The sequence below is a fragment of the Gallinula chloropus genome (genome assembly GCF_964237585.1).
Source record: "Gallinula chloropus genome assembly, chromosome: 2".
Lineage (NCBI taxonomy): Eukaryota > Metazoa > Chordata > Aves > Gruiformes > Rallidae > Gallinula > Gallinula chloropus.
The window spans coordinates 93709635-93737209 of NC_140086.1; the positions used below are offsets into that span (position 1 = coordinate 93709635).

The 27575-nt window shown below is 44.0% G+C and overlaps 1 protein-coding gene across 1 annotated transcript; it reads left to right on the forward strand.

Annotated features, from left to right (window-relative positions):
* Positions 1-860: 860 nt before the first annotated feature.
* SYCP2L (synaptonemal complex protein 2 like) lies at positions 861-27575 on the forward strand (the record flags this gene model as incomplete). Its single annotated transcript, XM_084260636.1, has 30 exons — positions 861-912; positions 977-1209; positions 2029-2166; positions 2254-2377; positions 6013-6098; positions 6232-6320; positions 6420-6454; positions 7175-7317; positions 7814-7866; positions 8213-8258; positions 9026-9118; positions 9212-9272; positions 9699-9847; positions 10710-10770; positions 13032-13150; positions 13560-13638; positions 13696-13840; positions 15281-15329; positions 16465-16520; positions 17115-17169; positions 17654-17810; positions 18851-18900; positions 20742-20805; positions 22460-22591; positions 23323-23435; positions 24065-24159; positions 25581-25680; positions 25761-25819; positions 26270-26339; positions 27519-27575. 30 exons carry the CDS (start codon positions 861-863, stop codon positions 27573-27575), a joined length of 2763 nt encoding a protein of 920 aa, XP_084116762.1.

Sequence of the window (27575 nt, forward strand, 5' to 3'; positions counted from 1 at the left end):
TGGTCGGGCCGCCCCCGGGGTAGGTGGGAGCTTCCAGTCGGCCCCGCACTTGGGCGGGCACGCTCCGCTCTCCTCTGCCCGGCAAAGGGCTCTGCTGCGCTCAACCTGGAGGTGGGAGGGGGTGTCCGGCAATCCCCCTCAGCACCGGGGCTTGTGCCCCTTGCAAATTTGAGCGGGGTCTGGGAGCCCGATCCCGCAGCAGCGACTGCAGGGCCGGAGGGATGCCCAGCTCCGAGAGCAGCCCTGCCCGTTCGGGTTGCCCGGAGCTGCCCGCAGTTTGAAAAGCCCCTGAGGGTGGGTAGGGGGGAGTTCAAAAGGGGCAGCTGCCCCGCGGGTTTAGATGTGAGCGCGTTGGGTCGCGAAGCGTGTTCTCCTTCGGTGCTGTGCTCCGGGACACGAGGCTTAGGGCACAGCAGCCGGATCCGTGCCGCGTTATCCATCGGCGCGCTTGAAGTTATTAACAAGTTACGGGTGATCATTTTTACCTCCTTCCTTTAGGAAAAAATAGCCCGTGAGGCTTTTTTTTTTTTTAACGAAAAATACAACTTGCTTTTAGGTTTCAGAAGCAGAAGGAAATAAAAGATAAAGTACGTATAACGTTACAGCGATTGATTCGTTAACTCGTTAGCGTTGCTCTCAGCCTTTAAGTGACCCCACCTGCTCTGAGTTATCTTCACAGTTATTTTTAACCCCTCGGGGCGTTTACTGAACTTTACCTTGAATTCTTTGCAAACTGCAAGGTAGCTCGCAGCAAGAAAACACCGTCTGTAGCAACACCGCACCCCCACCACAAAGCAACCCCCGTTGGGGGATGGGAGGGGGGGTAGGATCCCCGATCCGTACCCATCTGCTCGGAGGGGATGTCAAGCGCCATCACCTGGGTGCGGAGGGGCCCTTCCAGCCGCCGCACAGGTGCGGCTTTTTGTGCTAAACGCAGCTTCTCCCCTTCCTTCCTTTTCTCTTCTCTCCCCACCAGAGCTGGGGACAGAGTCTGGTCTGCTGAGGGAAGGAGGGTGCTGGGACCCCTGGAAGCGTTGGCGAGCGTCTCCTCTTCGTCTCAAAGGCGGCTTTATCGAGCGGTGGCTGGCCGCGGCCGTGCGAGGGGAGGGGGCGAGTGAAGCAGTCCTGCTCCTCGTTCTCTTTCCTCGCACCGGGGTCCTCGCCTGCCGTGGGCACGGAGCCCCCCGCCGCTCCCGTACCATGGCCCAGGTAAGCGCGGCTGCTCGCGATGGGGACACGGCTGGGGGACACGACCTGGGGGGGGGGCACACAGCCTCCCGCGGGGCACCCGTGGGGCTCTGCTATGGCTTCTCGTGGTCGCGGCTTCTATAAACCCCCGTTTTTTGAAGGGGGAGGGGAGCTTTCAAACTTTCTTTAAGAAATAAGGAGGGGAAACTAGACCCGTGGGAGAGATGGGGTGAGTAAACGGCCCCAGTCTTTTGGGGCAGGAACAGCTTGGGGTTTTTTCTGTGTTTTCTCTCTCTTTTTATTTTTTTAATCTTGTTTTTAAAGAGGGGGGAAAGTGAAGAATGGACTGAAGAGATGAGAGATGATGCGGCAGACAGAGCAGAAAATTATGTAAATATCCTAAATGCACCCTTAGCTTTATCTTATAAATGGTGACATGCATTTAAAAGTGTGCCCTTAGAGGAGTATGGCATGGCTTAGAGTTTTTAGTAATGTGGGAAGTGCAACTTTTCCTTCATAAGTGTGAAGAAATTGTTGTAATGGCTGTAGGGTATAGTAAGAATTATAAACTGAGTGTATCAGAGGAGTTGCTTATTTCTTCAGTATCCTTTGAGATTACTCCGATTCAAGGGTTCTGGCTATTTTTGGCGATTAAGGCTGACGTTTCACTTTCAGAAATTAAACCAGTAAATGTAGAGAAAGAAATGAAGTAAAAATAAATAAACATTAAGCCTACAACTTTTAAAACAGCATCACAATAACTTTCTCATACATGAATTGGTGCAGCGCTTACTGCTTACTACCTGCTTGTTTTACTTGGTACTTCTCCCCCCTCTGCAGCTTGAATTGCTTCTCACCGATGCTTTTAACGGGAAGGGATTTCAGAAAATAAGCAAACTGCTTCAAGAGAGAGAAATAAAGCCTCCCCAGAAATACAGCGACTCTCTCTTCAACCAGCTGGACCAGGCACTGAGAAAGGTGAGTGGCATAAATGCTCGTAGCTATCTTAGTATCTAGCTGTACGGGTGTCAGGCTGCTGAGGGACAGTGCTCTGTGTTTCTGTAGGAGCTGGACAAGAACGAATTCCAGAACGTTTCGCTGCTGCTGCAATGTATTCAGCTCTACTTCAAAAGCGATCTTCGAGAAGGGTCAAGCTTGCTTATTGAGCAAGGACTGGTAGAAAAGATGAGTATAATGCTGTATGCAAGTTACTAACGTGATTGAAGTTTGATTGCATTGGAGAAATAATTCTAAAGAGTTGAGAACCAGAGGATGGCTTGTTGGCCATGGAGAAACAAAATATTTTTTAACCTATTGCACCAGCTGAGTGGGGGAAAAAATGCTTTCAGTACAGTAGCTGCCATCATGGCTTCTCTTATTACCTGACTTAGCGAGTTTGTGGTGGGGTTTTTATAAGATGAAACTGGAAGGAGAGGATGAGTTTTGATAAGTCCCCTTCGTGTGATGATGTAGAATTTCTATATGCATTTTATGTGCTCCAGCAAAATGCAGTTTTAGTAATAGAGTTGGTGATCAGTTTGTGCTTTTATAACTTCAGAAAAGGATAGGCTTTTTTATGAAGATCTCTTTTTAGATATATTGTAAACCAGATGCATTTAATTTGCAATTGCTTTTTATCTTCTGGCACCATACTGATTTTTAGCTGGTAATACTTGTAGTAGTAGAAATGTGCTTGTGCTGAAGACAAGTAGTACTTAGATCTAGCCTAACTAGGAAGGATCAGCTAATACACACCTTTAGCACAGTTGTACTGGAGGCCCCCTCATCCAAACTGTTGTAATCCTGCCTTGTAATGATGCCTTACAGGGATACAGTTACTCCAACTGCATGGAGAGATTACTAATGAAGTTTCACAGATATGATCTTACTACCTCCAGTGAAACATAGATTTCTAGTTAACCATAGGTGTGTGATGATATGCAATATGTTTAAAAATGTGAAGTATTAAAACTTAGGAAAAGCTCGATGAATTTTTAAAACACGAAAATGTTACTCCACTGTGAACTGGCGTCCTCTCCTATGGAAATTCCTAGTTATGATGCCTCTAGAAGAGTGCCGTGTGCCAAGGAAGGCCGGAGCACCAAGACTGGGTGCTTTGAGACAAGAAGGGAGGACAAAAGCGTGTGCAGGGAGGTGGTGGGGGGAATAAATCCTGCCAAGTGTGTGTGTGAGGGTGGCACTTTTCATGTTCTTCTCCTAGCAAAACTCAAGCTCCTTAATGCCATGTAGTTTTTCACACAGTATGTGACCATTAAGTTCAAGGACTAAAAAAACCCCACCTATGGGCATAAGGTTTCCTGCAGATATATTAGGTATAAGGATTATTAACTCTTATTCCCAGGTTTTAACTGATTCTTTTAATTTTTACCTGGTATCGTGGTTTGAAAGAGCAAGAACACTTGTGATCTTCTTCCAACCAAATGAGAATAAACTTTTGATGCTACTTTTTGAAGACTTATTTACCTCTGCATTGGTACGTACATGCATTAAGGGGGTAGAAGGGTTGGCTCTACTGGGTAGGAAAGCCATTGTTCATAAACATCTGTTTAAAAAATGAATAGTTACGCTGACCTTGAGCTCCAGGGCTAAGCCAAGGATGTAGCTCAGGTTGCGGGGACAGGTTTGGTGCGTCTGGGAGAAGCTGCGATGGACCTGCACAGGGCTGCAGCGTTTTCTCATTGTCTGATGTGAAACTGAGCAGGCTTGTAGGTTTTGTTGGTAGGGTTGGGTTTTTTTTTTTTTTTTCCCCAGGAAAGACTTTCTGATGCATTTTTCTAATCACAAAGCTTTTGTGTTGAAGCCCTTGTTGAAAACCAAAAGTTACTGCCACCACTGACCTTCACCTTATGTGCGGATGGTTTTGCGAAGGTGGTCCTGGCAACTTGTTGCTGCAGCATTTGAAGCAGCTGGCTGACTTCTAAAGAACAATCTGAGCTGCTTGTAATTCTCATGAATGTTTACAATAGAAATCTAAATAACTTTAAAGGTATCAGAAGCCTAGTGATGTGAAATTTCACTAGGAAGAGTGCTTTTAATCTTCTTTCCCCAATCTTGCCTGTAGCTTACTGCAACTGTGTCACTTTGTGCATCAGAATTTATTTGAATACTTACAACACTATTTAGGAGACTTGATAAAAGATATTTGAGCAGTATCAAATTTTCTTCTTTCTCTAATAGCCACATTGGAATTATATTCAATACTCTGTCATTTATTTAGAAAAATTCCTCTCGGTTTCTTCCATATGCTTTCACGGTGGAGGATGAAGTGTTTTATTTATTGTGTCTTTAAAATTGGCATTTTTGAATTTTCATCAAGGGACTTTAAAACTCCTCTGATATAGTGTGCTATGACATTTACTATTGCAGTGTGGAAGCATAAAATGTCTTTTTAGGTAGGCCCATCTGTGTAATAGAAGCACCAAAGCGATGCCATGATGTGGGTTTTCCAGGGAACCTGAGGGCACTGGGCGCTGCTGAAATCCCTGGGGGAAGTGGGTGCTTCATTCCCTTTTCTCCTCCCTGCATAATGCCAGACTGCACCATGGGGGTGACCATGCGTGCCATACCTGTATCAGGTGGCACTGCTGTTTCTGATGTGGGTGCAGTAATGTTTTATGGTGTTTTAGCCCCTGAGAGGTGAGACCGCGGGGGCATAAACACCTCAGCACTTCAAGTTTTGCTGTTCTTGGGCTGTGCTGTGTTAATGAAGGCTTCCTTTAATTTTTCCTTTAGATGATTTGCAACGGTAGTAATGAAGGTCAGTATTGGTTTTTTTTCCTTCTGTTCCTTGATACCCTGGATCTCGGTCTCAGGGGCACATTTTTTAATACTGCTTGGACTGCATCCCCTTTCTCTTCTGTCCCTCCCCTGCCTGCCTCCCCCCCCAATCCCTACCTCCTCTCTGCAATGTTTTCTTTAAATCCTCCTGCTAATACCCCCTCAGTTAATGTTCATTAACGCTTTCATCTGAGCACAAAACCTCTTACTGTTCCTCTTTGTTTACTTGTTTTGAATATGCTGAAAAAATTGAAATAATGTGGCTGTGGCATCTTCTTTAAATGGTCAGCATCAAGTAAGTGGTGCCTCTGGAAGGACTTGAGGCTGGACATTCTGCTCTTGCACATCTATTTGTGGGGGCTTCAGGTGTTATTCCCTTACTGAAGGCAACCACCTCTGCAGCTTAACGTGGTAACCCCTTCAGCTGTCCTAGGCAGGCAGAGGGATGTCTGGGTGTTTCTCCATCGTTTCAGCAGCAGGGTTTTTGTCTGTGGCCGCAGCTGGCTTTCCATTAGGGTAGGGGAGCAGGTGCTTTCAGAAAGAGCAAGTATGCATGTGCCCCAGACATCCAGGCTCACAAGTGAAGCATTATGTTGTGGACTGAGTAACTGTAGCTTATTTGTCCTTGTAGCTTGTTCTAGCGGGAGCAGAGTGGGTATGAGCATGTTCCACTCAATATTTTAGTGTTTTGTTCTGGTAAGTTTGTCAAATGCTGCACATAAGTAACCACAAGAAGTAAATCCATAAGCAGCTTCTCCTTTCCATACCTATTTAAGTGTTACCTTAACTGCTGACCTGGGTATCTGGAGGAGTTTGTTGTGTTTTTTTTTTTTAACAGAGAAGTTACCAGTTCCATTTTCTGTCCAGGATTAGATAGCTGTAGGCTTTGTTTCAAACTGAATTCCCAGCTGGGATATTTTTACTCTTTCAACACCACAAACAGTAGTTTCTTTAACTGTCTTTTATATGGAGACCAGCTCATTGATAGCTGTACCCCTTCAAATGATTTTTTTTTTTTTTTCATAGGGAAGACAGAGCTGGTGAATTTATTTTTACCTGGACTAGGGCATCTAGCAACAGAAGCAAATATTTCCTGCGCTCTGCGACATGAGGTAAGGCTCCTACTAGGAGGCAAAATTGGAGATGCATGCACACACAAGTGTGTGTAATTAGATTAAAAATGTGGAAATTGCATTATTAAATTCTTTCCCTTCTTGTTCTGCTGTTTCTTCTGTGGGGGAGAAGGCTTTAAGGACTCTCAACTGTATACTGGACAGGATCTCACGGGAGGAGAGGAAGAAATTCCCTCTATCTGAAGAGATATGCTTGCTCACGTAAGTGGCTTTCCTTCCAAGTCCCGCAGGTAAATGCTGTCTTCCCAGCAGCAAGTGTTAGTTATTTCCACTTTAACTCACTGCGTTGTGTCATTTCAGGAAAGACCTTGCAAAAACTATGCTGGAAGTTGGTGGTAAGACATGCTCAGTGGTTATTCTTACAAAGCCGGGATTCTCTGGCTTTACTTCATCTGCTTATTTATTATAGATGGATTGCAGTTTAGATTATTTCCTTGTAGACAGTTGATTTTGGGGGAGGAAAATCAGATGGTACTTTAAGAAAGTATTAATAAAAAATGATTAGATGCATTAATGCAAACGTTCTGGTTGGTATTAGCAATTGATATTATCTGATAAGCTAAACAAGTTTATCTAGACAGGCCATTAGATCCATGTATGTGTTTACAAAGTATGTTTCCTGTTTAGTCTTTAAAAATAAATTTTAATTGCTTTTCCATGATGTGGATGAATTTCACTTAGGGTTTATAGCCTCTTGAGTGAAACACTTTTTGATTCCTCCCAGCAATAATACTTTTTAGGGCGTTACTCTGGCATGCAGAAGGTAACTTAATTGTAGTCAGTTCAGTGCTGAAGCTTTGCTCTCATGCTCTCCCTGACCCCCAAGAGCACCTCCCGGAGGCACCCGCTTGGCACCTCACTGAGCTGGGGCAAGGGGGAACTGGGGATGCCTGGAGCTAATGCTGAGTTGTTACCCTTTGCTGTTCTCCTGGGTGAAACTGAAGCCAGCTGATGAATGCAACTGTCTAGTGTGTTAGTGCAAGAGTAGTAATGCTATAACCCCCTGTTACACAGGTGGGGGGAATATTTACCCTGTGCTTATGTTTACTGTGTAGATTATGACCTTCAGGTTGCCCTTTCAGAAGCACTTTGTAGGTTAATAATAAAAAAATGGAGAGATGACCTTGTTCACCACTGGTTTGAAGATAACTATCTTGCTGAAGCTTTCAAAGAGATCAAGGATAAAGAATTTGAGACGGTGAGGGTCCTTATTTTGAAAACAACATACTTGGCTGTTCTGTATAGGGGCTACTTTTGTTTGAGCTCAGTAAAGATGTCCTTGTAAGAAGTTCCTACAAAACTCATTTTATAAACGCAGACCTTAGTTATTTGTGTATATGGGTTTTTTGGCAGATTGAAAAATAAAAACAAACCCACCACCAAATATAAAATGGCATATAGTTAAAATAGGTCTTATTTCCAAGCTATTTTACTGCTACAGCATAAGTTGCTTTTTTTTGGTTTTTATGTTTGGGGGCTTGCTTGCAGTAAGTTGGATCAAGTAGTTTGTAGCAACTTGAGTGTTTCTTCCTCAGTGGCCTTTGACATCACACTGACTAATTAAAAGCTGATAACTAGAGGCTATAAAATGCACCCCCCAACTTCTTCCCTCCCCCCCCCAATAACTTTTTGCAAAGGAAATATAGCCTGATTCTTATTTCTTTTTAATAACATATATTTTTTTTTTCTTGAAGGACTGCAGAAAATTTCTTAACCAGCTAAATGAAAGGCTCGGGGATAAGAGAAGGTAAGCTGGGAACCAACAAACTAAACAGGTACTGCTGTTATGGTATGGGGGGGGGAACTAGGATTGTAAACTGACTTGGGTTAGATTAAATAAATCACATCATATGTGAATAAGCTTTTATGAGATCTTATTAATTTTCATGGTTGTTCCTTTGAAAGTAAAATCAATGAAGACAATGCATGTGTGTTAAAATAGTATATTCTTTAAGCTTGTCCAAGCCTAATTTACTTCTAGGAATTAAGACTTTTATTTGAATGACAAGATTGGTTACTAACCTTAATGATTTTATCTTTCATAAAGTCGGGCTCTGATGAGGAATGTGTCATGAAATCTGTTTTTCTTCCAGAGTCTATTCATTTCCTTGCATATCTGCTTTTGCTGACACGAACGAGGTAATGGTCCTTAACGCTGACACACCTTCCCTACAGTGTTGCTGCCATTAAAACATTGATTTCTGTAGTATATGGGTTTTCTCCTCCTGTCTTTCATTAGAGAGCTTAGTTTTCTGGAGTGCAAAGTATAACCTTCAATTGAAGCTGGAAAGTTGGCTTGTTTGTTGCTTGGCTCACAACTTACTGCTGCTGACTTAGCTTTTTGTATCCAACAAATGATAAGATGCAGTGCTCTTCTCGTGCTGATGACAGAGGGGAGATCTCTGAAAAGTAAGAGGACAACTCTGATTCCTCAGACAGAGCTGCTCCCAGGCTGCCAGAAAACAAGGTTAGCCTGATGCCCATGTGGGAGAGGTCACAGCTGCAGTTATAGATCCTGCATTTTACTTTACTGGTCATTAAGTAAGTGTATTTGTGGCACTGTTCCTGACGGTTGTATCAAGTCAAAACCAAGGCAATGGAAGCTGATTCTGCTGCTTATTTCAAGTGCTCAGAAACCTTCCACAGGCGCTTTCCTGACACAAACATGCAAATGCTGGCATATTGCCTTCCCTTGGCTGGTGCAGGGGGATGTCTGACTTGGTCAGTATGGTTGAGTGAGCAGTAGGCTGACATCTCGCAGGTTGATCCTACCCCTTATTTCTGTAAGGCATCTGTACATAGGGAATCTGTTTCCAAAAAATTTGTCTCGTTAAAGAAAGCTGAGAAGGATACAGCAGTTGTAGGGTTTTTCTGGGAAAGGCAGTGCTGCTGTTGTACTTCCTCAGGTGAAGAAGCCATCAGATGAGAAGCTGGAGGAGTTCTGGATTGACTTCAACGTCGGCAGCCAGAGCGTGACTTTCTATGTGGACAGTAGTGAGGTACCAGTAAGCCCAAGTGACCTTGGGTTAGCCGTCTACTGCAGTGGACATTTGCTCAGTCCTTCTGATGTGCAGTGGCTTTGATTTTCAAAGGGTGCTCTTTGGGACTCTGTGAGGCTGTCAAAAGACGCAGTCAGCAGTTACAGCCTGAAGGGTAAGGTTTCCCAACTGGCGTTACCCTCGGTTTGGTTGTGGGTGCACAAGGCACAACCTAAAAATCTCACCATTACCAATGAGTGTTACTGTGTCTGCCCATCTGTCATGCACTTCAGCACTCACCTTGCACCTGCTCTGCTTGTTGTATTGACTGTGGGGCTGTTTAGGAGGATAACTTGCCCTGCGTGGATAGGGAGGGTATGTTGAGGGGTCAGTTTATAGATGTGCCAAGGAATAGCATAATCATCTGGATCCACTGAGGAAGAAATGTGTGGACAGAGTAATTGGAAATGTGTGGGCAAGATCTAAAAGACGCTGTCTAAAAAAAACCCAACAAACAACTACTTATTTAAATGTTTTTGGGGTGGCAGACTGAATATCTTCACTAAACCGGGCTTAATTGATTTTGTTTTTTTAAACACAGAGAACAGCAGAGAAAAGATTGTTAAGATTTATATGCAGATTCCTGCTACTCTTAACGAAACAGAAGCAACAAAAATCAAAATATCTTTCAGTGCTGAGTTTGAAATCTCAAGTATACTTAGAAAAGTCTTGGGAGATGAAAAAATTACGGTAAGCTCTTTATATCAGGGTTGTTTTTATTTTCTAAACTATGTCTTCCTTTATATACACTGGCCAAAATCATTAAGTGTTGTATGGTGTTTTTTTTAATGTCTCTGTTTACAGATCTGTCTTCCCCTTGAGGATTTGTGACTCTCCATATAGATGTCTTTGCTTTGGGCTAAAAAAGAGATTAGAAACTTCTTTAGGGAAGAAAGCTGCAACTTTCTTTAGGAAAGAAGCTTCCAGGGACTCAAACTGAGTCTAAACTGAGGCTAAACTGCCTCATTAATCAGTTCTGTCAGTGTGTTGTGATTACTTTTGCTAAGGTTTTTGAAGTTGGAAATAAAACCTATCACATTTAATTGCATAACTTGAAGTATAAACATGCACTTACATTGCTCATCTGGTGCAATGTAGCGCTAAGCTAATTTTGATGCAAGAACCTGGAGAAAAGGGATGCAAATCTTCAATTGACTTTTTAGATAGTGCTTTCAGATTAAAAGTAGAGTAATTCTAAAGCCTGCATTTTTTATAAGCTAGTGTAAAAACACAGGGGGTGTGTGTGACTTTTTTGGGGGGTAGTGGGGGGAGGGAACACATTTAATATTAACACGGTTACTTTTTTGTAGTTGTGATTCATCCACAGATTTGCAGGAAATGTTACACAACAGTCAGTAGTCATAGTGCAGCAGCTGTCATTTATCCTTGCAGAAGCCAAGCTATTGCTGAATGGGTAACTCAGCATCCAGTGATTTGCCAGTTTGTTGTTGGTGATTAACAACTATCAGTGTTATTAAGTGGTTGACTTCACTAGATAAAGATTCTACTTTTTTAAAGGTCACTTTCACGTGAGATTAATTCACACCAACAGGTATATGTGGCTGAAGAGGAACCTGATCATGCTGGGAAGCAAGTCAGGGAGAATGAAGCAGGTGGGTTGTTTTAAAAATTATTTAATTTAAATTGTTTACCTTTAAAGTTATCTTTGTTTGCAGCCTGTAGCTTGCAGTTAACCCCCTGAGATCAATCTTCTACTGCTCGTATCTCACAAGCTTGGCAGCTCATGCTCATGGCAGATGCTGTGCCACTCCAGCCCAAGGAGGGAGGGTGAGGCACCGTGGCCATGTGCTGCTGGGGTTGCAGGGGCAGGGGAACAGCTCATGGAAGCTGGGCCCATGCATGGGCGAGTAGCCTAGCGAGGGAGGTTTCAGCTGCTGGCAGACCTGTGACGTGCACAGCACAGGGAGTAGCGTTTCTCCACCTGCCACCGAGTTGCAGTGGGATTCATGTGTGTCTCCTGCCTCGCCCCGTGCACGGTTCCTGACTGGGCTGTGCCATGCGGGTGCCTGTGGGAGATTCCCTGAGGTAGAAGTTGGTGGCATCCACGTACCCATGGAAGCACAGGTCCTCTGATGGATCAACACTTGCACCTTCTCTGTGCAGTGAGTGCGTGTGTGGTGGTGCAGGCTCTACTGAGGCTTCCTGCAGGGATGTGACTTCTGTTTCTTTCCAGCAACATGCTGTGAGAGAGAGTGACACCCTCGGTCCTGTTACCCCACACAGAGCAGGCGATGCCCTGCAGCAGAAGCATGTACCCGCCGCTCCTGCTTGCGGAGAGAGGTGGGCTGCAGCGCAGCTCCTCTCTGCAGGAGGTGACCTGCTGCCATATGTAGGGGCGTTCTATGCCCTGCCATAAATGCCTTCTGCTGCAGGGCTGTGTCTGTGTGTGCCCTGATGACAAACGTGGCTGCTTGCCTTGTGGCAGGTAAGGCTCTCAGCTTGGCCTGTGGTAGCCGTCGCTTCCTTCTCGCCAGCCTGCATCTAATGCTCTGTGTTTCTTTGCGTTGTGCATGTTGAATTGTCTGTCACCAGCTGCCAGAGAACATCTCCTGCAAGATGTTTCCTTCCAGGATGGTTGGGCTGAGTTTAATTGTGTTCCCTCAGCTCAGGCTTTTTGTTCCAAATGTGGTAGAAATTATAGGTGTGATGCTTGCATGCCTGACCCAAAGGAAGGTCCAAGGCCAGCACTTGTCTGAGGGAAAGAGCAAGTAGCTCCTTCCTTTTCTTCTATCCTGCTCTGTAGTTCTTCTGTAAATCCCCACCAAAGGCTGTGACCCATAGTTTGAGGAAAAGCTGCTTTCAGCACAAAAACAAAACATGCATGACTAGAATTGGCCTCGAAGAGGAAATGTTTCCTCAGATCGATTTCAGTATCAAATTATTTGTGAGGTGGCTTTTTTCCCTATAGTCATCTCTTCTCTTTGAAGGCTGGACCACATCCTTGCTGCAGAACTGGCTGTATGTTGGGTTTGGGTTTTTTTTTTCTAAGTGATTATTATTTGTGTGGATTATTACTTGGTGTAACTTGCTTAACGGATCTTTCCAGGTCATTCTAAGACAATGAACTCCCAGTTCTCTTTTTACCACTACTACTCACCATCTCAGAAAACAAATTGCAAGTCTGAAGAGCCCTTAGGTTAGGTAGCATTCTTTCTGTGCCTATGTTAAAAGCAAAGTTTTACTTTCTTCTTAGCTGCTGTGCGTTTCAGATTCCTCCAGGTGAATACCCAAAAGAGCTACTCTTAGCTCTCGATGTCTGAGACTGTAACTTCTTCAGTAGTCCTTCCCATTTTCCTCCAGTTCCAACCCAAAATAAGCTAGAGTGGAAGCTCTCCAGATTCCAGAGGTGCAAGTGAGGGCGAAGCTCCTTTAGCAGTGTCCACCACGAAGTATGCATAGAGGCACAAGGCGGGCACTGTTTGAAGCAACTGAGGAGTACAAAGGGCAGAAAGTAGTTCATCTGCAGCAAAACAACTTTTGCAATGCCTGGTGGACATCCAATGGAAGGAAACAGATATGGTGGAAGATCCTGCTGGCTTGTAGCTTTTGCCAGACACAAAGGATTGTTCTGTGTCTTTCAGAACTAAGAGTCAAGGCAGCAATAAAATGATGGGCTTAGATGTATTCATATAGTACAAGGCCCTTAGATGGGGTGGTCTCCAAATGCTGTTTATTTATTATTGCAGTTGTGCACTAGGTAATTTGGAGGGGTGTGGTTTTGTTCTATTAAACACAATCTTGGGATGACTGCACCTAGTAAGTTGTGCTTCTATGCATGTGTGTGAGAATAGAAAGGAAATGTGTGTGTGTGTGTTTACCACAACTGCCTTCCCACCCCATTGCTCTTCTGCAGCGATGCTGGAGTTCACTGATTCGCATGGCATGGAAGTTCCTTCAGACTCTGAGAACATGGAGACTCAATCAGACAACTTAGTCTCTCAGTACAGCCAACAGTCAACCAACACCACAGCAGTAAGCGTTTGGCATATGGTGAAACAGTCCTTGTGCTCCTTTTCTGCCTCCTTTGGTCTGCTTTCTTTATAGGTGTGGTTAAAACCTGTTTTCAAAGAAAACTGGTTTGTACCTGGATCAACAGTATTTTCAAAACCCATCTTGCTTGCTTCCAGAGCTGTAGTTTTGGCAAAACTACTTTCAAAAGAAATTTTACTCTCTCTTATAAGAGGATGATGGGATGCTTTTGGTAAGAATCCCATAGCATCATTTACATGCAACCTAAAACATTTGTGTGGCTAACAATGAACCTGTTGTCCAGCCATAGCCACAGCTAGTGATGAAAACATCTGTTCTTGGAGAAAAAAACCAAGACTTCACTACTTTATTGGTCATATGCACGCTCTGTTCATGGTTTCATGTCTTCAAGCAGGAAATGGTTAACTCTGGTGTCACCAAGACTACAGTGAGCCAGCAGACTGGTGTGGAAGATGCCAACCAAGACTCAGGTCAGGCATGACTCCCTTCTGTTCCTTAAATATGATACACATTTAAATGTCACCCAGGTGACATGGAGAAGGTTCTGCTTTTGTGGATCTTAGAGCAAAAGCAGATAAGACATTTAATAGTAACTCCAGAAGGTGAAGCTGTAGTTTCCTTTCCTCCTTCAGCAAAAAAGTCCAAATCTCCAAGGATGAAAGTGACGCCTGGGTAAGTGTCTTGCAGACGAGAAGGTGATGTGCTGCAAGGTGGTGTTGGACTCAATGATCCTTATGGGTCCCTTGCAACTCAGTACATTCTATGATTTTGTTCTCCCTTCCCTGGGGTTTTAATGCATGTGAGCTTGAAATGTATGCAATCATTTATCAAATGGGGTGGGGTGGGGGAGCAAGGGGGAGATGCTGTTTTGCCACTCTGAGCAGAGCTGGTTGCCCAGAGTTTGAACTCTTTGGGGTTACAAAACAGTAGTGTTTGGCTATGGGCTTGGCTGCTTCAGCTGTGTAACTAGAGCTCACTAGATCTGTAGCTATCCATACTGAGGAACGTGATTTTTGTGAAAGATCATATGAATTTGAGTTTGCTTTGGCATTAGAAATATCTTTTTTTTTCCCCAGAGTTTTTTGCAGGACAGCTTTTCTTGTAGTTAACGAGTTGGACTTATGTAGAGCTATTGCTTAGTTTTCTTCTCTCCCTTTTTGCTTTTTAAACCACTGTTTTCATGCTAATTGGCTCCCTTGGGTGTCCTGCTTCAGCCTACTGTTTCTTACCATAAAACCCCCAAACAATCCAAACTTCATATGCTCAGGTGAATCTTTTTGATTGCTCGTAGATAAGAACGGGGAAAAAATGATGTAGAATTTCATCATTACTGCCGGTTCTGGGTTTTAAGATCCAATAACTGGCTGCAGTAAATACTGGATGCAAAACAAGAGCAGTGATGTCCAAGTTTAGATGAATAAAGTCCTTAGTTCGGTCACTCTGCTCCCTCTAGTGTCTCATCTGAACGTGAGCCTTCCTTTCCCTCAGGAAGCTTTAGAGAGCTGAGCTCTTCCCCTTGGTCTTCCTGCTCCGACTGGTAGGAAGGGGAGGCTGCACTGTGTGTTGAGCGGTAACTGTAAGGCTTGTAAAAACAGTTACGATTCAGAGAAAGAAAGGGAAGGCAGTTGATTTTAAACTGTTGAAAGACGTGAAAACAAAATTTGGGTGCATACAGAGAAGCAATTGCAGATCAGCCATGAAATTTTAGAGTTTTGAAAAGGGAATTTAAATGTTGGTGGTTTGTGGTTTTTCTTACATGTTTCTGAAATGGTCTTTTACGTGGTTTCTTCCTGCAGCCTGCCCTTATTGATGTGGGGACAAAACGTCCACTGCACAAGCACAAATAGGCAAACTCGTTTCTGTCTTCTGAATGTTTGTCTTAAAATTAAAAAGTCACAGCTGAAAGAGTGGGACCCAAGAACTACTGTAATAGAGACCACATAGGAAAGGAAGAAGCTGAGAAAACAGCTTATTTTTTTTTAGGCATGGGTGCTTAGTGTATAAGAGTTTGGTGGGATGGAGGTGGAAACAAGCTATGTTGCCCCCCATGCTGTTCTTAGTGAAGTTCTCTCTGTGGTTGTGTGACGCTGCCACGTAAATGTTGTCTTGCAGGAAGGAAATCTATGACTTTGAAAACTCGGACTCTGCCAGTCACGAAGAGGTAAAGTGGAGACAGCAGCTGTTAGGAGATGCGCTGAGGACCCAGCTCGGTGGCTAATGGAGCAGTAGCGTGCAGCGGGAGATATCTCTTACTGTGACAATGCAGTCAGGATGGACAAGTTGTTACAGCAAACCAGATAACCAGGAATCTGCAGTTCCCTGGTTTTTGTAGGGTACTATATATGGAAATAGGGAATTATTTTGGGGGGTGAGGAGAGTACTCGTCACTTCTTGACTTTTGTAGTGGGAATAGGTACTGTATGATAAAACCAGCTGCAACAAGAATTCAAGCTGTTGCTTGGGTGAGGCTGTGGGACATCTTTGCAATTGAAGGCCAGCCTCTGTTGGCATTTTACTATTTGAAAGCAGATTGCTGAGCATCCTTCACTTTGTACTCTTAAGGCCAAACCAAAACCACACTTGGCACACTGGGAATTGCTAGCTAAAGCCAGTCACAAAACTTTTGTTGGAAATTCAGCTTGACTAAATTGCAGATTGATAGAAAAAAATGAGTAAGAATTAATTACTTCACCTGCTTTGAAACTCTGGCCAGTGTGGGTTTTCCCAGGAAGCTGAAAACTTGCTTCTGATGGCTTTTGTCAAGGGGGCTCCACCATACAAACCTCTTGGCTTTCATCCTCTTCCCCACTGCGGGCGTTGTCACTGCCGTCTGTTAATTCAGAGGTGATGAGTACGGAATGGGAAGCCCCAAATTCCTGCTAGAAACCGGACACAGTCCGGTCCTCGCTGCTGCCACTGGGTGTCAGCGTAAAACCCCGCTTGGGGGTACCCTGCCCGCTTTCCCAGCAGCCCGGGCGCCGAGCGCTGCGCTTAGAGCACGATGCTGCTCTCGGTGTTACTGCGCAAAGTGACGTTTCTTATAGCTGAAAAGGAGCGGTTTTGATAAAGCAAGGAAAAGGGAAAATAACTCAATTCAACAAGAAAAGTGCTTCTCTATTATAATTGATGCCGCTTCAATCAACAAATCCCAGTCCATCAAAAAAAAAAAAAAACAGTTGAATTTGCACGTTGGGCTCATAATTAATTTTCCGCTTGTCTTTTTCAGTCCAAATAGACATTAATCTTGTAAATTCTTCTATGGGGTCATTTGCAACAAATACCTGCTTCTGTTTTAGGTTGCTGTGGCCAAAAGAAAGATTCTTGGCCAGAAGGTCTCCTCACAAAATAAGAGGTACGGGATTATATGTGCACTATTATGGACCTCATGCTCTGTGGAAGGAGAGTTCATTAGTTAAACTGTTTTAAGCTGGGATCAGAAAGGCTATGTGATGTTTCTAATAAAGTTGTTCCTTGTTTAGCTGCCACAGCATGTGTGGATGCTATCAGTGCTAATATTCAAGCAGCACCTGAGAAGATAACAGAGAGAATGATGACTTCTGTTCATCTTGACTATAATAAGACTTTAAACATCTTCCTTAGCTGATCATATGCTAAATTACTGATTTAATTTAAAAAAAATTAAAAAATGCTTAAACCCTCTGCTGTTCCTTGGCCACCTGCAGTTACAGCAGCAAATTACTAGGGATTTGCCACCTCTAAGTATGTAGCCTAATCTTTCTTTTAAAAGGTGCTGAATGCCATGTATCCCTGGCTGCTCCTTTCAGAAACCAACCATAGAAGAAAAACCTGGCTAATGGCTGTGCATTAACAGCTTGGTGTTAAGGAGCCTCACCATTGCTGTTTGGCTGTGCCCTTTCTGCACTGCTGCAATGTGCCATCACAGCATCTGCTAGTCTAACTTGGGTCTTTATGGGTGACTTGGCAGGAATTATGAAACGGGAAAAAAGAATGAGGAACCGGGCAAGCTTGAGAGAAGGCAGGTAAGTCATGTGTGCTCCAATTCCTGTGTATCCACCTGAATGAATCAGCTGCACCATAAAACATGCTGAAGTTTAAGGTGGGGGAATGTGAGCTTGGGAACCTCAAAATGGCCAGCTTGTTGCTACCAAAAGTGATGCTCAGGGTGCACAAGGATTGCCAAAACCAGTGAGTCAATATTTGTATTCCTTTTCTCTGCTGCCCATGATCTTGGTTGTAGCTCAGGCATGATGATGAAGATGGAGGGTACAGTAAAACCCCATGTTGACAAAGGGCAAGCATCCTCCCTTGGTGTTTTTCTACTGCTGGTTTGCCTGTTCATTGTTGCTGTTTTGGCAGATTTCATGGTTTAAAATACTTCAAGTGTTGCACTGTGGAGAGGAAGAAATGGAATAATTTGGCAGTAAATGAAGGAGAGTAGTTGGGAACTTCTGGGTGGACAGAGGGAGCTGACTGTGTAGGACTCATTCTTAATTGTGTTTTTAGTCCAATTACAGGAAACATCTTTTCTCTGAAAGCGACAATGAAAATACGAGCAGCGGTCAGAGTGAAAAAAGCTGGATCCTTGCCTCTCAGAAACAGTCATTGCCGAAATCTTTTGACTATACCCGAAAAAGACCAAATGTGAGAAGTAAATTGAAAGGTAAGATGGGTCCCCTATTGACACTTAGCTGTGTGTGACATACTGTACTACAGATAAGGAAAAGTCTGATCGTAGTTTGAGAAGGAAAATTTGGCTGAGTAGGAGAGCACCAGCTTTTGAGGCTCAGGCAGTGAGGGGTGCCCTGTGGAAGAGATGCGTTGTGCACTCTTGTGCTTGAAGAACTTGGCTGCTGACCCCTTCCCTCCAGTGAATGCACTGGGGTTTGAAAGTCCATGTGGAAACTTGGCATGCAAATGTCTGTGTGACAGGGATGAAAAGCCCACAGGAGCTGGGCTATGGCTGTGTTGGTGCTCTTGAATGTGTGAGAAGGAAGGTTGCTTTGGAGCTGAAATACCTCCACCCTACAACTTTGTACCCCTCATTTGTCTCCAGAAATACAATTGATGTGGTGAATAAACCTTGAAAACCAAGGACCAAGGCATCCCTTGTTTGTACACTGAAAGGCCTCAGAGCGATTTACAAATTCAAATGGGATAAATCTCTTGCGGTACCCTCTGCTCAGGCCTGAACAACAGCAAAACTCCCCCGTGGCAGTGCTTTGTTGCTGTATTGGCTACTGGGGCCTCCAAACTCAAATTAAATTGCCCTGACAGAGCTGGAACGTCTCTGTCCTCACAGAGGATGAGCCTTGCTCTGGTAGCTGTTGGCTTCTGTAGTGATGAAAAAAGCAAACGCTGAGGAAGAGAAATTCTGCTTTATGCTGTATTTCCAGGGGAGTTGCTCTCATTCCAGTGCCAGCTTGTGCACCCCAGCTAGGGCTTGGGGTCCTCAGACAAGCTGCTGTGCCTGCCCCTTTTTTTGGCAACCACTCTGGCTGCCGCGAGTTGCATGTGTTCGTGTTGTACAGAAGCTTTGTTAGAAAGCGGGTTTGAAGCTTAACGCTGAGCGTTGCGAAGTTCTCTCTTGCAAATGCCTAGAAAAGCCAACTTGGAAGTGGATTATTTAGGGCAGAGCAAGCCTTAGCTGACTGAAGCATGCAGTTATGTTTTCAGAGACCAGATAAGCTTTTCTCCTTGCAGTGCTTCCAGTGTCTTCCCCAAGTAGCGGCAGTGACTACCAGGCAAAGAAGGTAAGGAGGTGGTGTGCTTAGGTGCCTTGGATATAAAAACATGATGCATGCAGGATGTGTGGAAGCGAGCGTGGGGTTAAATAAGCTGGTGCTATCTACCTTATCTAATGTTCTGATGGGCAAACTTTCCTATTAAGTGTTGCTGAGACTGATCTACTAGAGGCTGGGGAATTACTGGAGGCCTGAGGGAGGCACGTGAAACTTCATAGGAACAACTGTGTGTCAGCCCTAACAAGCTGTTCTGCAACTATAATATTTACCTGTTGTAGAGAGAAAAATAGGCAGGAATTGGCACTCTTGGTATGACCCCTGCCTTGGCTGACACAGGTGTCACCCCAACAGGAATGGGTTTGGCCCTAGGGGTATGCCAAGAACCAGAGATACCTGTCCAAGTGGCTGCAGAAATCCCAGCTGAGTACTGCCAAGCTGCATCCCCATACTGCCCTCTGCCCTGTCCTCTCAGATGTTGCCTTGGGAAAGCTTATGTTCTCCTTTGCATCTTGCTGGCAGTTTTCAGGGGTTCTGTTCCAAGTCCTGTACTGGTGCTGAGTCCTGGTTCAGGCACAGTTCTCTGCTGTTAGCTATAGCTCTGGGAAAACTAACCATGGATTATGCTGATGGGGGGAGTTAGTGGACCAGACATGCATCAAGGAAAATAAAATATAGTTTAGCAATGCCAGACTTTTCTGTTAAGTGCTGTGTACCAAATAATTTTGTCAGGGTCCCTACATAAATATTGGAAGGGAGGTGGGGGGTGATGGAAACCTCTCCAGAACTGGTAGTTACATTAAAAGCTTGTATTTACCCCTAGAAACGTTTTCTCTCCTGGCTATAAACTATTTTTGATTCTGCTTATGAAAAACCTCATCCACCATACAGGTCTAACGGTTAAAGGGAGAACTTGGGTGTGCATTGGATTTCAGGGCACAGATCTCCTTCAGTGTTGGAGAGTGGAATGAGGATGTTAGGCATATACCAAGTGTATCTCTGCTCTTAATGTGTTTAAAAACCAAAGAAAAACCTGCCCTAAAAAACCCCCACCCCAAAACACAAAAAATCAAACCCTACTTCTGTGGTAATGCTTTATTTAAACACACTTAGACTTGGCTTTGTTTTGGCAGGGAACATCAAAACAAAGAGCTCAAAAGGAGATGCTAATGAAGAAAAGGACATCTAGCTCCAAGGAAGACAACTTGCATGAGTTAGATCTTGCTGGTATTTCTTCTCTAATCTTCTTTGGTGCATTGGAAAAGTCGTTTTGATGTGTGTGTGTTACATTTTTTTAAGCTTTGCTGTTCTCCTTTGCAAGTATTCTGCCTTGTGATGTCTCTTGTCATGTCTGTGAGGGGTGGATATAATTTGTAGATAAAGCCTCTTGAGCAGGGAGAATACTAGCTGGAGCTAACAAGAGATGAAGGAATGAACGTAACTGGCAGCCAGAAATAAAATAGCCTTTGGACTATTGAGCCACATTCTCTTCCATGTGAGGAGAGATGGAGGGAGAGGGTGGTGGTTTCTTTTGTCTCTGTATGTGTCATTAAACTGAGGTTTATAGTCAATACAGGATTCAACCTTCCTTGCCTGTGTCATTTGACTGCTGTTTCATGCAGATGAAATGCACTCTGAAGAGGTTGAGGAGAATCCACTCTTAACTGACGTGCCGAAGGGCTCTGGCAGTGCTGAGGATGTGGCCACACAGGTGCAGTACGCAGCACTTGAACTCGTGCTGATCTCCCATCAGGCCAATGCTCATCTAAAACTAACCCACCATGTCACTAGCCTCTGACTGCTTTGCAGTGCAGGGTGTGTTCCTTCTTACTGTGTTTTGCCTCTCTCCTTAGAAGTTTCATAATCCGTCTGGCAAATCACCAAGGGAAGAAGAAAGTGTGAGGCAGAAGGACTCAGGTTTGTCAGTCTTGCTAACATGGAAGAGCTGCTTAAAAAGCAGAAAGGGGTGTTGATGGAGTTGTCATTTGTCTTCCAAAGGCAAGCAAGCACTGAGATTTTTGGTATCTGAAGGATACTTTTTGCATAATAAATATCTTCCATTTTTCTGTCTTGTCTATCACAGCAGGCTGTGGCAAGATGCTTTTATATGAGCTTCTGAGTTCATCGCCAACTCTTAAATCCTGTCCTTGATCACAGGGCAACAGCCCAGTGACACAAAAGAAAAATATGTGAAATAAGTAAAAAGCAATCTGAAAAGTAATTTTAAAATATTTGTGTGGGGTGCAAGTTCATGTTAAAAAAAGTCAAGAGGTATTAACTTCCTTTATACCTAAGAACAGAGATGTAGACTGTCATTGTAAGCATTTGGTAAACAATGATTTGTATCACTGCTGTAGCTTCTTAGATAAGTGGCATTTAAGGTTTTTTTTTCTTTTAATGAAACAGAGCTTGCACAGACTAATTCAAAACTGTAGCACAGTGTCTTTGACTGGAAACAACTGAACTTCAAGACATCAATGGGATGTCTTCATCCTAATGTTCCTGATACTGATGATGTTCTGAGACTGTCTTAAAGTTGTTGTTGTGACTGTGCACCAGGTCACTGAAACTTTGGCCTTAGGCAAAATCACTCCCTTTCTTGTGAGCTGGCTATGTTCCTGTTCCCAATATGCCTTTTGCTCTTGTTCAGCATTTGCAGAATATATGTTTTGCTGTGTCAGCTTAATTCTGGGGGAAGGTGAATGCTGAGGTCTTAGTTTTCATCACTGTTTAGAGTCTTACAGTAGGAGAGGAGTTGATACTATGCAAAGGCAGAAGTAGGCTTATGTTCAGAAGCTTCAGGTCTCTTCTGTGACTGTGCCTGAACACTAGTTCCACAAACCCTAAACAAATTCAGTGTGTTTTTTGTGGTCCAACTGTCCTCCTTATCTTGGGCTCCACCACCTTCTTGCTTTCTGCCCTGTGTAGACTTGAGAGGTGGTTGATATAGCACAAACACCTTGCTGAGATCAGAAAAGCGGACAGTCAGGTGAAGCGATGATTTTTCTGCCAAGCTTTCCTTAAAATATGGGCTGCAGCCTCCCTTGCCATGTTCCCAAGGGTTTTCCTGGCTTAAAAGTTATTGTGTGGTAACTCTAGTGAAGCTGAAGACTGTTATGGGTGCAAATAGGTTTTTTTCCCCCCTCTCTCTCTCCTGTGTACTTATGCACTTTTTTAAAGCAAGAGCTGAAATGAGTTCAGGAACAAATAAGCATGAACAGATTGTGAGCTTGGGTTGGAAAAAAGAAGGGGAAGAAGTTGGGCAAGAGCTTTCTGTCTGATTAGAATGGTGGGACAAGAAAAGAAGGAGTCTTTAAGGTGGAGATGTATAGCTTTCCAGCTACCTCCTTAGCACTGAGCAGTGTAGTTCATTGCTTCTGTAGGGGGAAGAGACTTGCTGGCTAAGTCTTGTTCTGTCTTGCAAAGGTAATGCCAGACCCTAAAATGAAGTTGCCTGCTTTTCTGTGGGATTGATAGTTCAAGTGGTGGTTTTTTTGCTTGGGTACCTGGTATTGCTACGTACCTCATGCAAAAGAACAGGTCTGTTCTGAAACATGTATTCTCTTTTTAGGTATATTGTGTGACACTGACATAGAAAAGCCTCAACTTTCCAGGTGGGAGACAAGTAATTTGTCCAATGACACTTCCTATAAGTCAACGAAACTTTTTGATTCAGAAGAGAAAGAGAAGGAGACCCAAACAGGTAAAGTCAGGCTGACAACTAAGGCTGAAGTGTTTAAATGCTTTGTGTGTCTCTTTTGATGGTAGAAATCAGTCATGTGGAAGCTTGAAGTAGAGGTATCTGTACTGAGGGGATCTCCTAGAGTTAAAATATAGCAGAAGGCACACATTGTGGTATTGCCACTGGATACCATGTATGCAGAGGGTGTGAATTAAGGAAATTTGGATTCCCTAACTGCAATCCATTTAGGAAACCACACAATGATGCCAGCGCTTTCTAGTCTTTCTGAGTAGTCGTTTTCTAGAGCTGTTAAAAAAACAAACCAAACCAAAACCCACAAAAACCCCACAACCCAAACTGGAAAAAAGTGCAGGTAACAGATGAAGTAACAGCAAACCACTGCTAACTCTGAACAGGAGGAGGTTAGGCTTTACCTGAAGTGAATAAGTAGAAGGCAGGAAAGTAGTGGCCTGGGTTTAAATTCCTAAAGATTTTATTACTTGGAAATATGTTGCTCTTGGGTTAGCATTGTGCCTCTTCTTCCATGCTGCTTTCTAGCAAGTCTTGGCTTGATGCATTTTGGGGCAGTTTCCTTCCTGCTTGTGGGATCTAGAAGAGCAAAACTCAAATTCCAGCTCTACGATAAAACATTGTTGTTGATCCCATGCATGATGAACCCTTCAATACCACTGAGGTTTACATTCCACTAAGCCCTCCAGCCCAGTACTAACTGGGCATATGCTTTCTCTTAGGTCAGGACGTGGATGATGTATCCTTTTCCAAGATGCTGCATGAAGATTTTGGTGATTCGGGGGTGATTGCTGCATTTGAAAGCTTTGTTGGCCAGCTAAAGAAACTGTTCTGGGTAATGCATGCTCTGTTAACATGTGTGCCTTGTGGTGTTTTCTCATAGTAAAATACCTTTTTTATCATTGGGGGGAGGGGATTAGTGTATAAACATCCCATCCATGTTTTGTGCCCGAGAGCATACGTGTACTGGGTCAGCACGCTGTGCAGCCATAACTAGTTTGGTGGTGGTGTTAGGTGCTCATGCTAAATTTTAACATCAGTTCTTGCATCAAGGCTGGAAGTGGTGGTGTTTTCAAATTATGTTCCAAATATACACAGTTTATATTAATTCTGGTCTGAAGTGGTGCAGACAAACACCTGGTTTTGGTGCAGTCAAGTGTGTTAGTGTAGAGGTGAAACTTGTTGCTTTGCTGGCTGGACAAGCACAACGCTGACCTGAAGTGGTGTGGGTTACATGGAGACCTGTTGGCATAACCGGTGTGGTAGAACAAAACCAATTCATATTTGTCATACCCTGCCTATGTGCTATCTCACTTCAGTTTAAATTTGGCTTCAGATGGTTTCTACAAAGCTGGAAGGTGGCCTGTGTTGGAGTTTGTTTTCCAGGGAAAGGTTTTTGCGAATTAGATGTCTAGGTTTTGTCTTGGGCCACTGCCCGTCCCTAACGGTGGGTCCTGTGGCTAGTCCCGGTACGAAAGGATGGAGACCAGTGCCCAGAACACTCTGAGGATGTCTGAGAAGAACCTGTCTGCCCTGCTGAACCAGATACATAAGTGCAGGTAAGCTGTCTACTGCTGGCTGAAAACAGCTTCAGCTTTGTGCAAATTTTGGTATGAAAAGAGTTGCCTCTTTGTAAGTGAGCCTGGCAGTAAGATACCATGCTCATTATGGTTTGTCAAGCAAGGTATGTTGTGTATGTGTGTCTCTCCCTTTTGTGTAACAAGTGTTTCAGAAGCATAGCTCTTGTTGACTTGCCCTGCTTGCCCTATAAGGGGGGAGTGGATGGATGATGTAAAGAAAGCTTCAGTTAGGAGCAGTTGATGAAGCAGTCTCTAGACTGTCTTCTCATCATCACCAGTATTCACACATCTGTTTAAAAACCCCTTAGGAGGGTTTTTAAATGTAGAACACTTCTACAGAAACATATTGTAAGAAAGAAGCCAGACTCCGATTGACTTAATGAAGTCTGGGAGAAGAAAAGTAAAGGGTCTGGTATAAATCCATTCCTGTACATTGCTTCCACATGCATGGAAAAAATGCCAGCTAGTAGACTTTACAGGCACTCACCAGATAGGGCTTCAGGCAGGTCATTTTGCTTTGAGCTGTCAGATTTCTCAGTTTATAGGAGCAAGAATGAAAAAAATTAGTCATGGATTTGTTATAAGAAAAATATAAGCAGAACCTGAGGTAAGAGTAAGCCTACAGGGCCTCTGTATCTACTATTCTGTTTTCAGGATTTAGATCAACTGCAGTATGAAATAATGGCCTTCAAAGTGCAAAATGACAGTTATAGAAAAGATCGATATGAGCAGAGTTTGCTTGTTGTTAAAGTACATGAAGAAGTCTGCGTTCCAAAAACAAAACCAGGGAATGCTTTGGGGTGGAAGATGAGTTGATGGTGGTAAGCTGCTGCTTGGTGGTTAACTGAGCGATGTGGTGCTGACCAGAGTTGCAGGACAATGGGGACGGAGCTGTGCCAAACCTACCCCAGAAGGGTGGTTTCTAAAGTCACCATCATGATGGCTTGGCATCCTGCTGCTAGGGAAAAGGTGGCAAACCCAAGCAATCAAGAGTGTTTCTGGTTAAGGTTTTAGAAATCACTGGCATCCTGTGGCAACACCATATGTGTAGCAGAACCCACCAGAGATGTCTTCAGCTCAGAAAATCTATGCTGAATTTCCTGGAGGCTGGGAGAATATGCAGGGCAAGTAGTGCACTGGGAACACTCTTGTACCTGCTGTCCTGGGACTCTGCTACCGGCTGCAATTTGAGACAGGCTATTTAGCTAAATTCATCTTCAGTTTGACCCCAAACAGCTATTTGTGTGCTTTGTGACATACCTGGGAACAAAACTGCCCCATGTAGTTCAGCAAGGATGTTTGCTTCTGCCAAAAAGCAGGTTTGGTGCTGAAGGGGTTGTCATTTATCTTGTGCTACTGCACATTAAAGTATCAAACTTCTTTCTGTTCTCCACCACCAGACTGAGTAAGCTGGAGACCTTCCAGAAGACTGTTGTTGAAGAGCTTGCCAGTCTTGAGAAGGAAACTCAAACTTTGGCAAACATGGAGAAGGATGCAATGGTGTGTACGACTTCTCATGTGCCAGCCTGTGGAGGTACCCCTTCCCAAGTAACGGGATCTTTCTTTGGGGCTTGTTTTAGGACTTCTGGAATGCACAGTTGCTCAAACTGAGTTCTTTCTGTGACCAGCAAAAGCAAAGGTATGCCTCTGCCCCATCCTGCACACTCACAAGTCCTCAGGGGGCACTAGTTAGGCTGGTGATACCCTCACTGGTATACAGGGAAGTATTCTGAAGCGCCAGGATGGCATCTCCACTGGGTGTCTTTGCAGCCTCATAAGGGTTTTGAGTTGGGTGCAGGGTGCGATGAGGGGCTCTGCATGCAAAGCTGCACAGGGCAGGCACGTACCTCAAGAGACCTGTACCTGCATCTAGAACAAGAAGTGGTTATGTCTGTATTTACAGGCCAGAGGTGGTGGAAGGATGCAATCCTTTCATATATAAAATATACTGTTGGTACAAGTGCTGGGCAAAAAGCTGCAGAAGAGGGAATCCTGAGGTCTGTTTTTACTAGCCAATATCTCTGGTTGAGCTTCTTCAGTAAATAGTAATGGTTCACAGATAAACTAGCCAAGCTCACTTCTCTTCTAGAATTCAGTCTGTTGACTCTGCCCTGGGTGAAACAGTGAAGAGTGTTGCTGACACCCTCCATAATACCACGGTACGTGCGGTGTGCAGGCAGGCTTAGGGGTGATGAACTCTGAGCTGTGACCTGACTCATAAGCGTTGGAAGCAAAAAAAGATGAAGCTGAAGGCCTGGGAGGGGAATCCTTTGTTATCTGTGAGTCCGGTTCCTCATGAGACCCCCAGTCCTTATGCATGGAAAGCAGTGTTTGTCTGGCTAGGGACTAGGGAAAGCAGTCAAAAAGGACTTGCCTAAAAGAGAATTAAGGACAAGGACTGTGTAGGTATTGATGCTTCTCTTGGACTCATATCTGGATTACTTCATCCAGAGGCCGGTTTCTGTGAAGTTAGTGACCCTTAATGAAGATCTCTTATGTCCCCTCATCCCACTTGTCCCTGGGGTTGTGCACATGTGCAATAGTGTGGCTGGGAGCTCTGCAGCCTAACAACACCCTGCATGCTTTCTCTCATTTGTTTTTTGGGTCTGACAATAGCAAGATTTGATGCCTCCAACTGATTTCTAAAAAACAAATGTATTCATTTGCCTTTGATCCCAGTTAGACATTCTGTTTGTGTTCTTAAACTCTTTGGAGTCTAATTGCTAACTTATGCCCTTGTTTTAATTTGGAGGTTCAGCTGAATACTCTTTGATACCCTGCTTAGGTTCCATCTCGTCCACCTCGTCACAGGCACACACATATCTGCTGCTGTCCCAGATTTTATGTACTGATCTTATGGCTTTGGTGGTTTGGCATTCCTGTAATAAGACTGGGGGATTACTCTGATGTGTAGTATGCTGTGTCTCCACTGCACAGAGTTGAAGAAGGCTCCCTGTGTTGAGGGGGCAGCCATGTCTGTGGTCACAGCAGTAGACTGGGGCCTGGGATGTTAGAGAAGCTGCAAACCCAGGGCTTGTTTCCCTTAGCTGTTAATACTGGTATCCCGAGCCTTTCTGAAGAGAAAAGTTTCCATTACAATCCACGAGTTGCTCAGGGACATGGGTCTTTCCCTTACCCCAGAGGTAGTCCTGATGAAGGACCCTGGGAGCTGCTCATCCTGCAGCACCTTGGTCTAAGGCAGGTGCTTGAGAATTAAAGGCTGAATCTAAAACTGCACCTGGGATTTCTACAGCTTCTTTGCTCGTGCAATGCAAATATTTGATTGTTATAAGAACTTCTGAAATGTTTTTCATAATCTTCTTTTCCCTTCCCTGCAGTATGAAGTCCTGACGAAGTCGTCATTAGAAAACACGTTCATTGTGCCTTCTGACTAG